This window comes from Lagopus muta, chromosome 2, assembly GCF_023343835.1.
Source record: "Lagopus muta isolate bLagMut1 chromosome 2, bLagMut1 primary, whole genome shotgun sequence".
NCBI classification, from domain to species: domain Eukaryota; kingdom Metazoa; phylum Chordata; class Aves; order Galliformes; family Phasianidae; genus Lagopus; species Lagopus muta.
The window spans coordinates 93,821,185-93,837,572 of NC_064434.1; the positions used below are offsets into that span (position 1 = coordinate 93,821,185).

Genomic DNA, 16,388 nt, shown 5'->3' on the forward strand with positions numbered 1-16,388 from the left:
AGCATGTGACCAGGAGGATTAGGAAAGAAAGCCATGGGCTTTATTTCTCTGGTACCATGTCTCGGGGTCTGCAGGGCAGACTTTGAGGTCTCAAATACTCCACAGGAGATGGTGGGGCAAGGCCTGCCTTGCTGGTGGAGAACAGCAGGTGGCAGCAAGGAATTTGGTCCCTTTGTGCCAAGTTAAGTGCCAAGGGATATGCACCCACTTCTCCCCAGCGCTTCACCTGCAGGCAGGGGTCTGCAGCCAGAGGGTTATTTCTAGACTGGGACAGTGACATTTGAAGTTATTTGAAGTTAGCCTTTATGCCGCTTTTGCTTTGTGCTTGTAGGCTGTTTGAGGTTATGGGATACTCTTCTGCAGCATCTGTTCTGTATCAGTGTATGAAGCTAGATGTGCACAAGGACTCCAGCTGCTTGAGTTTGGACTCTGTTATTAGGCAGGAGAGCCATTCTGGCTTGTGCAGGGCTGTTTGCTGAAACATCTGTAAAAGAAGAGAGAGACTGCAGCAAGAAGCATGCCAAGGGCAGCAAGCTCGTATGTTGCTGTGCTATTCTTTGGAGTGGGCAGCGCAAACAACTTTAGCTGCAGAAACCAGTCGTTGGCCTGGGAATCCTCTCTGGCTTATGCAGAAACTTCCAAGTTGGAAAACAAAATGTTTGAATCTCTCTTGCAGGCTTGTCAGCTCTGGGCTGTGAGCTAAGATGTCTCTGCAACCCCTCTCCTACAGAGCAGCATTGCAAAAGAGCTCCACCAGATAACTCAGAAATTTGGATTTGATTCCACTTGTGTAAGCAGTTAAACTACGGGATGAGAAAGGATATTTCATCCTTTTTTCTGGAGGGTGCTGGTATGCTGCCAGTTGTGTGCAAACGCTCTTGATATTTCAGTGAAAATGGAAAAATGGCAGCCTAGATTAGGAAGAACAAATGCAAGACAAACAGGTATTTTTCCACAGGGGGACAGAACGCAAATGGATCTAATAACCAGATGTATAAGCACTGCCTGCAATGGTCTGGGACCTCAGAGGATTATTTGTTAAATGCATGGACTTCTGTTGAAGAGGTGTGGGGCTGTATTGTCGTAATGGACTGCAGAAGGAAGATGCTTTTGGGAGAGGAACATGAATGCTAGTGGAGGCTGCCTTGGGCCAGAGCAGGAGCCCAGCCAAGGCTGGTCTCAGCAGCTGTCTGCTGTCAAATTGTCTTGTTCCCTGGCTTCCTTCATGCTGCCTTTTTCTCCTGGCAAAAACCAGGACCAGCTGCAACATTGGAGCTAGGTAGTCTGTTTCCAAAAGGCAGATTTTTTGATATGACATAACACATGTTGGTTATTTTGAGAAGGTTTCTTCCTTTTTATTTTCTGTCCTCATTAAAGGTAATACAGACTGGCTTCAGACAGAAACTCAGAATGGTGTTAGTCATGCAGCTGCTATGCAGTATGGTAAATAACTGAGCACCTTGACTGAGTTGTGCCATTGTACTCCCTGGATTCAGCCTGAGCTCTGCTCTGCTCTCCTTCTGGATTTGTGCTTGTTATTTTCCTTTTGTCCAGAGCACGTGTTCCCTAAGGGGCAGCTTGAGTCCAGAGGTCTTGTCCCAGTGTTTAACCTTGGCCGTGGATATTGTGTAATTCTTGTGAAAGCTCAGTTTGGCATTTCTAGCAGCTCTGTACCTCTAGGTTCTGTGTTGCTTCTTGCACAAGCTGCCCTGGGGCTGCCTTGCTGGGGACAGAAGTGAACAGACAGAGCCAGGCAGCTGCCAGCATCCTCTTCCCCAGGAGCTTGTGGCAGGTACTGAACACGACATTTGTCAAGGAATGTTTGCATTTTGTGTTGAGGGACGTGGTACAGTGAGTACCATTGGTGATAGGTGAATGGTTGGACTGGATAATCTTTAAGGTCTTTTCCAACCTTGGTGATTCTGTGATTGTCCTGCGGGCAGGAGTGGCCATGGGTCCCTCTCCATGCCAGGATGCCTCCAATAGCTGTGACATGATGAATCTCTTTGCCATGCAATGTTGGATTACATCCTCAAGGCATAAAATGCTGCTGGATCATTGTGATCATAAGGCAAAAGCAATGGTGGTCTCCTGCCCTTTGTGCAGTGTAGAAACTCCTGCTCATGGAGCAGCTTGCATATGTGCTACAAGGGAGTGACACACCTGGATATGCTCCTTGGGCAAAGCCTCCAGGTAAAGAGCTGATAGATAGTGAGCCATGTGGCAAATGCTCTGTGCCCTCAGCCTCCTGTGCCCACCATCGTTTGCAGTATTACAGCTTGCTCTTGCTTTGAGGGGCAAATTGCAAAGCGTGGGACTTTAACCACATCAGTGGGCGTGCAGATCAGGCAGGAGCTGTGCCAGCCAGCAGGAGCACTGGAGGTCTGCGGAGCTCACCTGCAGCACACTCGGGATCCAAAGCTTTGTGGTGTGCATACAAACCTTTTAAAATCCAAGGACCAGCTCAAAGCTGATTTCTGTGGCCTGTAAATGAAGCAGAACAACTTTGCAAAACCAAAATACTCCTAGCAAGGCACAGCTGCTTCCTCTAGCTGAGATTTGAATTGCCCAGGGGGAGGTCAGTTTGGCTTTGAAACTTCTTCAAAGTTTTCTGGCTTAAAGAACCATCATGCTTCTTTGAAAGCACTGACACCTACCACCTACCTGTAAGGCATCTCCAAGTGCTGACACGCGCAGACCTCAGGCTTAGTAATGAGCATCGTGCCTTTCCATCGTGCCTTTCCACCATTAAGCCTTGTTTAATGGTTAGACTTAATTGCATTGCGGCAGCTGCCTCCTTTGACCAACTGTGGAAAGAGTAATGGATTTTTCGTATCAGATTTTGTCCTTTGAATTGTTTGTTTGCTGTGACTGTTTTGCTGTAAACTGTAAGCTCCTGAAGTCAGCCCTCTGCTGCAAAATGCTCTGTGTGCTGCTGCATCCCTGAGCAGGTACACCTTTGGAAGTTTTATGAACAGTGTTTGAAAAAATTTGGCAAGTATGTCTAAAGGCAGGAGGTTTTTTTTCCAGCTCAGCTGGTGTATAATTGACACCTGATCTATCACAACCTCACAGAAGTACTGGCATGGGAAGGAGCTTGTGCATGGTCTCCATCCTCCCAGCAGCTCTGTGCTTATTCTGGTTAGATGCCCACAGACCCCAGAACCAACTGAGGAGGCATGCTGAGAGTTTAGACAACCTGAAGCCAAGCTCAGAAACAAATTCCTTCTTGCATCTGTTGGAATAAGGCTTCAGAAGTTCCTGGTTTTAATTGATTACAGAATGAGCTGGGTCTGAACCAGGTGGGTCCATCCTTGAGCCTTCAGTGGATTATTGAGATCCCTCCTCTCCTCTTCCTCCTTGTGCATCTGGGATGTTCCAGGCAGCTCCAGGTCCCCTCTAATTGCTGTTCTCTGAGGGATGGTGTCAGATGCCCAAGGTTGTTGCTCCCCCCAAGTCTGAAAGATTAGATGGAAGTTTTCTGGGTGGGAGATGTCCCAGGGCTGAGGTCAGTGACAGAAATGTAACATTGGTTATACAATCCGCTGTTAAATAATCGTTCAGGGCCACTGTGCCTGCCAGGTGGCTGCTGCTGGCAGTGGGGCTGCCTGGAAAACTGGCTGTGTTTTGCAGGACAAGAAGCAGGAAAAACAGTTACATGCTTTGGGGCATCCCAACCTTGGGACCTCCCTAATTGTGCTTTGGGGTTTCCTGTTGCATGGTGCTTTTTGGTGAAGGACACACCAGCCTCTCAATGGCACAGCTTATTTGCAAACCGAGAGCCATGATGTTTGCAGCAGGGAACTGCTCTCTGCATCTCTTAAAGCTGCACTGAGGGAAAATCTGGGGCTGGGACCACCCAGCACAAACCCCTCTGGGTGAGGATGAGCCCTCCAGAGTTACCAGTGTTGTTTACCAGAGTGCAAGGCCCAGGCCAGTGCCACATTCTCAGGCACCAATTTTGTGCGACGCTGCCCATCTGGGACTGGGTCTCATTTAACAGCACTGCACTAATGATTTCAAACACGCTGCAGAACAAAGAAGCTGAGGAAAGCATATGGAAAAAAAAAAAGGGAAATGTGTAGGAAGGGCTTAGAATGATCTCTGTTGGTTGCAAACAAGCAGTCTCCAGGGTGCCGTGACAATTTGTCGTAGGAAATAGAGGCCAAGTCCAGCAGGAGAGGCTGTACCTGCGGTGTGGGGAGAGCTTCCAGAGCAAACCTGGAAAGTGGTCATGCTGTGCTCTGAGTCTAAGCCTTGCTGCCCTGAGTTGCCTTCCTTTAGCACACATTTACAGCTAGTTAGCCTATTTTTGCTGGATATTTTCTTCCTAATAAGGGTATTTGGCAGCTGGCTGTTCTCCCCTGAGGGTGATGGAGAGCACCTCAACAAAGTGATGCAGGGCCTGTCAAATTCCTGTTTTCAGTTTGAAGAGTGAGAAATAGAAACACTGGGGGGTGGCTGGATGCTGCAAACATGGCTTGAGTTATCCCTTAGTTGTGTTCTGCCCTGCTAAATCCTGCATTAATAGGTGCAGAACTGGGCATCAGTGTGGTTCTGTGAAGCTGCAGGAATGAGGTTCTTGGTTTCACCTGTTGCTGCTCTGCCTCCCTCTGCTCTGAGGTCCAAAGGCTGCAAGCAGCAGGGCTGTGCTAGGAACTGGCTTAGGAAATGGAAGCTGGTGCTGATACAGGAACAACAAAGCTGGGGATAATGCCAAGCACCTTTCACCTTCATGTCCTTCACAGAACTTCTCACAAAGCAGGTGGGAGTCATAAGCTGGGTCTCCTGCCATCCCTTCTGCTCCACACAAGAGGCAGTGGGGACCCCAAACTGGCAGATCACTGGCACATGCAGCTTACCTGCCTCTGATATCAGGCTGTCCTGCTTTTCCTTTACAGTGAATTGCTCAACACCCAAGTGCTGCTAAGCTGTGGCACAGCGTGCTCTTTGGTGCCTAGTTTCATGTGATCCAGGGAGGCATTCTGGCTTAATGCTGCTATTTTGTTGTTTAATCCTGCTTGATTTTCCTTAACACCTTTCCAAATGTTTTAAGCTATTCTTTGTGGTGTTCATCCACTATTTAATCTGAGATCAAATGATTGTATCTTAATCTCTGGATCTCAAATGAATTTGAGTTTGGGCAGCTAGCCCTCTAATGCAGCCAGGCTGCATTTACACAGGATGGGGTGAATCAGGTAAGGAATGAAACGCCTCTTCTCTCTGTTTTTCTGACATGGAACAAATGCCAATGATGGCAGCTAAGCCTATTTTACTTCTGGAAAAATGGTCTTTCTGGAGACATGCTCTGCATAAGCAGTCCCCAGTAACAAAGATGTGCTGTGCTCTGTGTGCTTCACTTTGGTGGTACTGGAGCAGGACTGGAGCTATCAGGTACCCCCCCCTGTGACTATGCCTTGCCCATGGTCTGACCTGTCCTCTCACTCCTCTGTCACACAGAAAGATTTTGAGGCAGGAGGACCACTCCATTAAGCCAGTATAAAGCCAAAGACAACAGGACCCTCATCTCAGCCCCATCCCAGAATCATAGGGGTTGGAAAGGACCTCTGGAGATCATCAAGTCCAACTCCCTTGCTAAAGCAGGCTCCCTAGAGTAGGTTATGCAGAAGATTGTCCAGGCAGGATGTGCCTATGGCCGTGGTGCAGGCCCACAACTCAGGCACACTGAAAGATGCTTGGAGAAAAACTGAATGCATATACTCGTTTTCATTGAAAGTACGTAAATTAAATTTGCATGCTAATCCAGAGTGATTAAGCAACACATTCTGTTTTGTGTCCAAGGCTTGGCACAGGGCTTCACTGAATCTGGAAAGGCAGACGGCAAAGCTGGTCTGATACTTCACGTCTAGTCTCAGCCCCAGGTTTTGATTTAATGCCAGAGATTGAATCCAAGCAGTTTCATTGGTGTATTAAGGATTATGCCCCAGCCCTGGGCCTGACTCAAAGCAGAGCATGGCTATCTGTTTTTCCTGGAGGATGTTTCTGCTTCAAGCATCCTGTCATAAGCCCACAGTGCTGGTGGAAGATCCCCAGAGACCAAGGCACTGTTGGAACTGAGTCCCAAACCAGCTCCTGCTGGTGACTATTACATTTTTGAGGCTTGGGCTTTGCTACCTGTGAGCTTGATGAGGAAGCCCACAACAACCCAAATCTTCTCTTACTGAGGAGAGTTGAGCACAGTAGGTTGTGGTTATATTGCACCGAGGTCTGTCCTGATGTGGCATCCGGGGGTGTGGGGATGGAAATGTGGGGGACAGGGCTGGTGAGAGTTTGCTTCCTTGGAAAGGATCATGAGAGCTGCAACTTGGCTTCTTTGGTGTCGTGGGAATTCACAGAAGAATCCCTCTTTGAGCTAATTCATCACTGTGCAGCCAGTCTGGACCTGCAGGCGAAGAAACCACGTGAAACCCTGGGAATGAACCACCCACTTTCTTAAGGGACCTGTAAATCTCGCCCAGCAGGGCCCGAGTCACGTAGCTGTGAAGGATGCAAATAAACTCTTCTGTAATGAGCACCTTTTGTACAGTGGGCCAGTCACATTCAGTCCTGCAAACAACCCAGAGCCAGGCCTGCGTCCACAGGGCTCGATGTAAAATACCTTCCCTGGGTATAAAGCTGCACCGTTTTATTCAAATCAGTACCACAGTGATGCTTTTCCCTGTGGCAGAGGAGATAGCTTGTGATACCAAAGACCAGTTCATCTACAAGGAAAAATAACCTCGTCTAAAAGTTAAACTTGTGCTGATAGGAATGTTTCTTAGAAAAAAAAGAGCACTGGACTAAGCAGTTGGTCTTACTGTATTACACTAAATAATAAAATGTCTACTAAGCATTTTTTTTTCAAATGAGACTCTGAATCAACACTGATGCTCATGTGATGATGGGGTACTTTCATCTCAAATTGGCTCTGGTATCCACATCTTTTTTGCTGCATCATGCAGGAAAAGCACCAGCAGCGTGTACTGAAGCACAGTACCACGCATCGCGTAGACACCACTGGGGTCTCTTCCTTCCCTGAGCCACGTGTCTTGTTTGTATTAAGCAGAGCAGAAATAGCTCTATGCTGTGGAGAGAGGCTCCAGTGGGTGGTGTGATGTTTGATGGGCATCATACTGACAGCTGGAGCAATTCCTCTTTTTCTAGGACAAGAGGTTTGGGAGCAAGAGTCTAGGGATGTGGTGAGCTTATTTGTGGTGGCTTTCCTGTGCTAAGCAGCTATTAGGAAATGACAACAAAGGGGCCTTTAACCCCAGAGGTACATAGAGGGACCCACATCAAGTGAGAAAAAGCAGTTAAAAACTCGTGTGGAAAAGTTAGCATCATGCTGGCATTTAATGTGTGTGTACTCCCAGGCTGGTGTCATTTTTGAACACAGAGGCAGGTCACAAACCAAGGCAGACACATCCTCGGGGTGAGGCCAGGGGCAGTGCAATGACTGTAGGCAGAGAAGCTTCTCTTTGCTGCAGGTTCTTTAGCATTCTGTAAGCAGCCTGTAAGGGAGTCATTTTCTAGCCCTGGCTTTTGAACTGTCCTCATCCCATTATGCTTTTGCCTAACAGTGAGATGGAATTTGCACTGTGTTTGTAGAGACCCAAATGACAGAAGTTGGTTTGAGGAAATGCTTGTACATGAAAGCTTCAGCTGGTTGGAGATCTTCATTTCCACCAACAGAAGTAAATCACTTAGCTGTTCACTCCTCTGAAAACTTCAACCATCCTGAAGTCAGGGCAGAAGACTCCTTCTCCATACGCACTTCTGGAATTGCCACCATCTCTCAGAGGGGAGACCTAAACCAAAGCATTACTCTGGAGTCTGTCCATTGTCCTTCCTCTGGCAGTGCCACAGCCTCTTGATGTAAGCCCTTAATCTTGGGAAGATTGTGCAACAACTCCTTGAGGCTGAAAATGGATTATGTCCAGCTTCAAAGGTACTCAGGCTGCAAACCCAGTTTTGTCTTGGGAGAGACCAGCAAAGTGGCCCAATCCCTCCTGTGAAAGCACCTGCAGGCAATTTCTGCAGCTGGTGCCTAGCAACATGCTCTGAGCTGCTCTAACAACAGCTAAAATTCAACGTTATTTCATCCTTTTTCCCCAGAGGAGCAGCTCTTGAGTCATCATCAGAGGGGACGGGATGCGTCTCCCACTCGGCTTGCTATAAATGAGTGGTATGTGAGGGGCTGCTCTCTGCCTCTTAAGAGCATGCACTGCTGCCAGCTGAAATGCTGTCTCCACTGAGCATGCAGAAGAGCTGCAGGTTCAGGGGATTTGGTGAACTGTTTTTTTCTTTCCCTTCCTAACTCACTTTCTGCTCCCAATAGCCTCTCTGCTTCTTCAGAGCTCTCTGCAGGGGAGCTGCTTGCCCAGGTAGGTTTGCTATCCCATGTTTCCATGCTCAGCATGCACTGCTGAAAGCATCCAACCAAGTATGGATCTTTGTTAAGCACTATCTTGGTTTTGCCTGAGCAAACTCCAAGCTGCGTGCTTGCTACCCACCACAGCAAACACACAAATAGGTACAAGCTCAGGGCTGTGGTGGGCACTTTCTAAATTAGACACACAAGAAGTCTGAGATCACCTGCATGATGGTTGCAGACATCCCCCAGTTCAAGAGGTTGCCATGCGAAACAGTGAATATCAGTGAGAAAAAATGCATTGGAAACTAAGCTTGTCTGTGAGGCTGGAATCCTCAGTGAGGTGGTGAGGCAAATGCCAAACAGCTCAGGCAGAACCTAGCAGGATGTGTCTGTGGGAGCATGCTTTCTTACAGAGTCAGCTATAGCTTGGGTAGCCTTCACATGGAAAAAGAAGACAAGGTGTCTTGCAGGGTTTGTCCTAGCTCTGAGGGGAACATGCTTGACTCTCTGAGCAAGCCTGAGATCTGGGTGGATTTCCTAATGGGAGACTGTTTGGAAATCTAAGTGACGTGGCTCCTTCAGTGATTTCTGGTCAGATAGCAGCTGACTATCTGACCAGAGCAGAGCAGCCACTGCTTACCAGACATGTTTTGTTGCTGAGGGGGCTGCCAGAAGTCCACCTTTATCTCACAGCTGGCTTTCTTCAGCTCTCTCTATACCTCTCTGCAGCCTGGAGGGAAGGCTGAAACTCATCTTATCATTCATTTGGTTCTAAAGCCCCAAGCAAATGAGGAAAGATATCACTAAGCTCAGTACCTCTGACAGAAACCTCTCCAACTCGACCCAGGACCCTCAGCCCTTCAGGATGCGAGACTGCCCCGTTCCCCAGTGCCAGCACAGTGTTTACAGTGACTCAGGTAGGTGCTAGGCTTGCTGATTTGTCATTGCGCAGGTTACCTTAAACAAGCAGCATACAGGTTAGAGATGGTGACAGAGGATAATTGTATATGGAAAAGTGAAAAGAATCTGAATCTGATCTGGGCTTTCTCAGTATGAAACCAGTGTTTGGCTTAAGAAGCCTGGTTAGAGGCAAGCAGCAAGCAACTGGGAGAGTGGTGGAGGTGGGGACCTTTGCAGACAGGAGTCTGCAAGTCTGCATTCCTGAGGCAAAATCCTCAGCTTGGAAAATGTCTCCTTTCTTCGTGTGAACAGAGCAGAATTAAGGTTGAGCTTTCTGACCTCTGCGTTCTTAATATCTGTTCTCACATTACAGCAGCAGTAAATCCTGCTGCATGGAATAGAAATCTATCCATCTGTATATGCAGTATTTCAAACTCTTCTTTGCATGAACTCTTTTAGACTTGATCAGAAATAAGACTGTTTACTAGCAACAGAACTTGGAACCATCTTTATTGTTTTTAATTTTTTTTCCCCAGCTCCTTAGATTCATACTGAGCTGCTGAATCTTAACTATGTCATACTAACAGGGGTTCTTATTTTCCATGTGTTTTACTTCAGGGCTTTTCCATTTGCCTGATCTATGTATGTCTGAAATACCCCCAAATCCCTCCTTTCTTGAAAGTCACAAATCCAGAGTGTGTTCTGGTTTCTTTCTGATGTCAAGGAAAGTTTGCCTTTTGACTTGGGCTGAGGTGAGAAGGACAGGCAGTGACGCACTTACTTTCCATAGCAAGCTGCCACAAATAAGTGGGGGATATTAAACTGCAGAAGGCCAATGGCAGTGTTTTCCTCTGCACTTCTATACAGAGCATTCTGCTTCCATTTGTGCTGGCTTAAATACAGCATAGTAGAATGCTTCTTGTCAGTTTCACAGCGACTCATACAAGCCACTGTTCTCGTTCTACAGCACTCAGCTGCTGTGGTTATGCCATCTCTTTCCGACACTGAGCTGCTGGAGGCAAGGCCTGTCAGCGGTGTGCCAGGTATCAGTGACACAAAGCCCCTTGTGCCCAGCTGAAAGCAGGGCGTGCAGGTTCAGAAAGCGCTCACTGGGGCTACGACAGAACACAGTTTTCAACCTCGTCTGACTTTTCCTTCCACCTGTTTAGGCATTGGTGTTTTTAGCTTGCTGCCACTCAAAGCCGTGTCTCCAGAACCAGCTCAGCTAGGGGAGCTCAGGGCCCTGAGAAGGGTAAGGTCTACACAAGGAGCGTTGCTGCACTCAGAGGGGTTTCAGCAACGCTGTTGCCTGGCTCACGTGCTGATTTACCATTGAAATGTATGACGTGACCTCTACCAACAGGCAACCTCGCAGGCCCAAAGCCTTTCCGCAGCCAGTCCGAACAGCTGCTAGGGCAGAGCCGGGCGCTGAACGGCACCAGGGAGCCCGAAGCGGCGGCACCCTCCTGCCCACCCCGCGCCGACACAGCCCCCTCACACCTCGGGGCCCGTCAAACGCAAACCGCGCATGCGCCCTTCTCCTCCCGCCACCGGCAGGGCTGCGGGTTGCGCATGCGCTGCCCCTCCCGCGGCGGGCAGCCGAAGGCGCTAGGACCCGCCTTGCCCGCGCCCCGCGCGCCGCCGCCGGGCGATAAAGGTCTCGCGGCGGAGCTCTGACGTCACGGCGAGTTAATTTTAAACCCGGACAAGATGGCGGAAAGGGACGCGGCGCGGCGCGCGGGGTCGACCCGCCAACGGCCCGAGCCGGCAGGTAGCGCAGCCCGCCGGGCGGCCGGCGGCGGCGGGGACCGGCAGCGGGAGCTCCACCGGGACCGCCGAGGCCGCGCGGGGCCGGGCGGCGGGAGCCGTCCGCGGGCGGCACGGGGGGAGGCTCCGGGTTCTCCCCCCTCCTCAAAATGGCGGGGGCGGCCGCCAACCCCTGCGGGGTGAGGGCGGTGGGGGCCGTAGCGCCGTTCCCTCCGCCCGGCCCGCCGCTCGCTCCCGGGAGCGGTGACCGCGCTCTGCCCGCGCGGCCCGGGCCCGCAGCTATGCGGGGCGGAGGGTGGCTGCAGACTCGGGGCCGCCGACCCCGCTCGTCGCTGCGGCACGGCCGACGTGTGCGTGGCCGGGAATGCGGCGGCGGGGCCCGGCGGCGGGCTGCGTGTACCTCGGGCCGCCGGGGGGACTCTGGCCGCCTGGCAGGGCGGGCAGCCGCTCGGCCTTGGGCCGCTCTCCGCGCGGAGCCCGTGCCCTGCACCGTGCTCGCTCCTAACGCGTCTTCTGGTAGTGGGACGTGTTTCTGCTTGGGGCTGAGCCTCAGATGGGCTGGAGTTTGCGCAGTGTGGGGTTTCTTTAATACATAGATACATTTTATATGGTTAGATCTGAAGGGTAGCTTGAACTTCAGAATGTAGGTCTGCGTTACTGCATGGATGGGGACTATCACTGGGACTGGCAGAGTTAGTACTGGCTTAAACACAGGTCTCAATTGCATCAGGTTTTAGTGCTGCAATTAGATGTTGAGCTATTTGAACAACTTCTAACAACTCTCACTTAATTTTGAAACAGAAGGGTGGAACTAAGCATGATTAAACAAAGCTAGCAGATGCCATGTGGCAGTATTGGTTCATATTGCTTCTGCAAGCCAGCTAGGAGCTGGGAAGGCTGACAGTGCTGTAAGCTGGCAGGTGCAGATCTGCTGTTCTGACTTTCTTACAGGGGAGGGGTAGGAGAAAGCTACTGAGCTGTTTCATTGAAGATGCGGTGCTGCCAGATGCATTCAGAGATGGAAACTGAGGATGCGATGCTGCTTGGCTGTTTGGCGTTCTGTTTTCCATTCCTCCACTCCTAGTGCTGTTGAATTTTATTTGATGGTTCTGTCTATATTTTCAGTAGTATGTGGCATAATAATCTTAAAAGTATTGGGTTATTGCTTAACTTGCTCAGGGTCAGAAGTGTAGCAGCGCACATGTAATAAATGGCCTTTAAGGTAGCTGTGTCATCATTAGTGAGGGAGAGTATGTCACTGTTAAGTTGCTTAGGTATTTTAGGAATGGGACAACATAACTGAAAGGGTCTGCATGTAAAGATATGGGTGATCCTTTTGTGCCTGCAGAATACCCTTCTGTACAATGAAATAAAGCAGCATGGAAGATTAGAGTAGTTACAAAGAAAGATAAGTAACAGGGGAGGCCTGTAACTCCTTCTGTACCATTACTAAATGTTACTTAACAGCTGTTATGTTCTAACTTGCAGTAGAGCCACTCATGACGTTACAGTTCTTTCTCAAATAATAGCCAGAGCTCTGATATATTTCAGCTATGAATCTTCTGAAAGCTAGGTGTAAGGCTGAGGAAGGCTGCATTCTTTCCTTTTCATGTTGTTCACCTGCCTGTAGCTTAAGTACACTTCTAGAATAGTTCAGGTATAGCTGTTCTGTACTGGAACTGTTGTGGAAGCATTCCTTTAAGCATGGCATACTCTCCTAGCTCAGAGAGGCCAGGCTGCCCTCGTTTATGCCAGGTGGTCTTGAGTGCCTGAGCCAAGTCCTGTGGGGGTGCTGATACTTCTTGGGTATGCCAGCTGTGGTCCCCATGTATCAGTTAAATATCTGTGATTAACGTCTGCTTATTGACTAGGCTACTGAGGTACTGCTGAATGGAGCAAGGCACGATGATACAGGAGTGATTGTTTCCTCCCCTTATCCTGGTAAGAATAGGAGTGCAACCTCAAGCTGGCTAGGCTGGATAAGTGCAGGTGTGTGTGGGAGGGAAGGAGGGATGGGGATTTTTCTCTGAGGTAATAGCAGGGTGCTTATCTCCTGATGGCTGTGTTGTAACCCCTCTGACTTTGAGTTTTGTCCAGCTGTGAAAACGGATGTAACAAATGCAGGTGAATTGTTTTCTGTGTTCTTGCTTTGGTAGTGGAACGTATTGATGTGCTAGTCTCCAACACAAGTTGGGTCACTGTACTTGAGCACTGTGATAACTTGTTCCAACTTTGTGCTTGTTGTTAGCAAACTGTTACACATTTTTAGCACAGTCCGTAAAGGAAGTTTTAACTGTTCCAAGGACATTCATAAGGAAAACTGCCAGGTTTCCCATCAAACTTAGCTGGAAGTCAGGATAAAGTTGGGGGTGCTGGTATGGCAATTCTTGAGCGGGAAGTTTTGAGCTTTAATAGCAGGTGGAATTGCATCCTTGTTTTTGTTGTTGCTGTATGCTGTGTTTATAATGACATCTTCAACTTGCCAGTTTGAGTACGTTTTGCTAAATTCTGTCTTAACGTCTCAAAGTTGTTGTACTATTTGGTAGGGTTTTGTCTTACCTCTCAACTATGTAAGGTGAACAAGGAAACATTCTATGAGCATCTGCTTAGACTTGCAGAATGTGTCATTTGTAAGCAGTCAGAAAGTTTCAGAAGTAATTACATGCATAGTTTCTTAAGACTTCTTAGTGGGAAATGGTTGGGTCTATTTCTCAAAACACTTCCAGCAACCCAAACTTTGAACTTGAGCTGTCTGGGAGGAAAGATGAAAGTGGCTTTCCCTGTTTACAGAAGGCTGTTTGTGACATTAAGAATATTATTTTGTTTAGAGCAGATTTTGAGGTCAGAGAGCTGTAAAGCTGATTTACACATGAATTAATTTGTGGTGTTGGGATTTGTCTACAAAAGAAATATAGATCTATTCTGTGAGTGAGTTTAAGATACATGTGAACATCACTAAGATTGATGTCTGCAGCTAAACAGAACAGCAAAGTGATGATTGATATGAAGTGAGTTATGTCTGTTAGAATAAGGATTGTAATCACGTCATTTCTAGTAACAAATTAACATGTATTAGGTACTAATTTTATGAGAGCATTGATGGCTGACTTGTCATTTCTGTTTATTTCTGAAAGGAATTAATACATTTTGTCTAGTGCTCATTTTCAGCAGAGGAAGACCTTATGTGCTTGCTAAATGTATGTTATGGAACACATCCAGTATAGAAATCTGAGGAATTTGGAGGACGTTTAAACTCTGGAAGTCTTTTTTCTATTCAACCAGGAAGCTTGAAATGAAATCTGTGGGACAGATTTCCCACTCTTAAGCCTTTGTTGACTATGTTTATCTTCTAAAACTTGAAGATAATGTTCATTACCTTCTATAGCTGCACAAACAAGTTACTGTGAGATGATCAAGAGCATAAAGTAATGCTAGGCAAGTACCTACCTGCTGCTGTCTAACTGGAGTTGTCACTGCTGCCAAGAAAGGAGCTTGCCCTCCTGTCTCCTTTTGGGAGGGAGCATACACATGCTGTGCAGTGCTATTGATGGCATATTCACCCAGTGAGTTGCCTCCATAGCAGGTTGCTCATCTACTTATGTATTCTAAAGTTATCCAGTTGGCTTGTGTGGAGTTGGTCACTGCAAGCCCCTGCTCTTACACACAGATATTACTCCTTGAGCTAACAAAACCAGTTGGTTTCTAGTTCTGGTGTGAGAATAGTGGTAGGTCTTAGTGCTCATTATGACCTCTGGCGCTGAAATGAGCATTTTCTGTCTTTGACCACTATTGCATTAACTGAACAGGAAGTAGCTGGCTCCTGTTTATGGCTGGAAGATCTTAAGGCAAAATGTTTGGCACCTAAGATGGCTTTATTGAGTCATGCAGCATCCAAAGCCTGCTTAAAGTGACCCGAATGAATGCGGTAAGCCGTGTACGGGAGGTCTTGGTGCCTCTTGGTGAATGCTTGCACGGAGCTAATAGGCAATTGAATACGTGGAAATGGATTATGTACAACTACGTTTTGGAGGTATTTTGTCCTGCTCTTCTCTGTTGTGCAGTAATAGATGAGGGAACTGCTAGAGCTTTAAAACCACACTGTGTTGCTCTTGGAAGATTGAAATAGAAGCTAAACCAGAAAGACATTAAAGTTGAGGACTCGAATTAATAAAATGTACAGGTTACAGGCGTGGAGTTTAGAATATAATTTACAATGTAATTTTGAGTAAATTGAAAGCAGAATGTGGTTTGATCTTATGCAGTTGTTGCTTAAGTGAGGTGAGGTTTGGATTCCTGTCAGTAGTTACTGTCAAATTGTAATGTAGTCATATTGAACTTGTAAGTTTTTTTGGGTTTCAGTACAGTATTTGAAGTGGCTTTTGAGCAAAGTGTTGTATAACCATTCCAGTACAAGGCTTTTTGTTTGTTTTATTTGGCTTCTATACAGTTTTCAACCTGTTGCAGAATGTATCAACTGCTTGTGCTGACACTTTAGGATTAATTCCTGTGCGTTGTGTGTACTTGGAAAAACTGTTCTTGCCTCTTATCTTCTCAAACAGGGTGGTGCTGGTGAGTGGAGGAATAAGCATGGTTATTTTAACCATCTCTGTAAGCCCAGTCCTGTGATACTACAGCCTGTAAGCTTGAGTGCTGTGTCTTATTCCTTTCCCTGTAACCCTGTCTGTGTTCTCAGCTGCTGAGGTAGATGGAAGAAACACTCCTCTGGCTTTTGCTGTCTCTCACTTTGTCTATGTAGTGAGATCCACTTGTGGAACCTTAGCTAACTGGGGGAAGTGAAAGATAATGTTTGTAAATCCTCTGCCTAATGCAGAAATCATTATAGTACTGATTTCAGGGTGTGAACAATCACTCAAAGTACATGAAATCACTTGGAAAGTTATCTTGTTTTTAACAGAAATGTTTTCTTAAACTTTCTAGTTTGGAACAAATCCGAGGGAATTGTTTTTAGTAACGCCAACTCTAAACCTGCCCTGGAAGTTGCCCTTGAGGCAGTTATCACTTATCTTTCAGGCAGTGAAGTCTTAAGGTTGCCACAGGGATGAGGGAGGGAATGCAGTGCAAAATACATAAAAGGAAATGTTCCTAAACGCTGGTGCGTCAGACTGATAGTACAGTAACTGTTTGGGAAAAGGGCATTCAGTAATGCTTTTAGGGGCTGGGGCACCAAACTGGGCTATCTTCTAGAACTGGTAGTGCTACAGAAATAAGCGGCTCTTAGCAGATGTGCCTAAATACCTTCAGGTCCTACCAGAAATCCTACTTGTTTGAGAAGAGCCTTGAAACTCAGCCTCTTACATTTAAAGAGGTTGGAAGTTGGCTCATGTGA

General features: G+C 47.5%; 1 protein-coding gene across 4 annotated transcripts in view; it reads left to right on the top strand.

The window, feature by feature from the left end:
* Positions 1–10,913: 10,913 nt before the first annotated feature.
* Positions 10,914–16,388, top strand: part of ATL2 (atlastin GTPase 2) — a 37,402-nt gene continuing 31,927 nt past the window's right edge. For 3 of the 4 annotated variants that reach the window (XM_048934770.1, XM_048934769.1, XM_048934771.1), the window contains exon 1: positions 10,914–11,045. In XM_048934770.1, coding sequence (XP_048790727.1) covers positions 10,985–11,045 — 61 coding nt within the window. In that variant the 5' untranslated portion in view covers positions 10,914–10,984. The remainder of the gene's footprint in view (positions 11,046–16,388) is intronic. The other variant, XM_048934772.1, reaches the window with a different exon arrangement.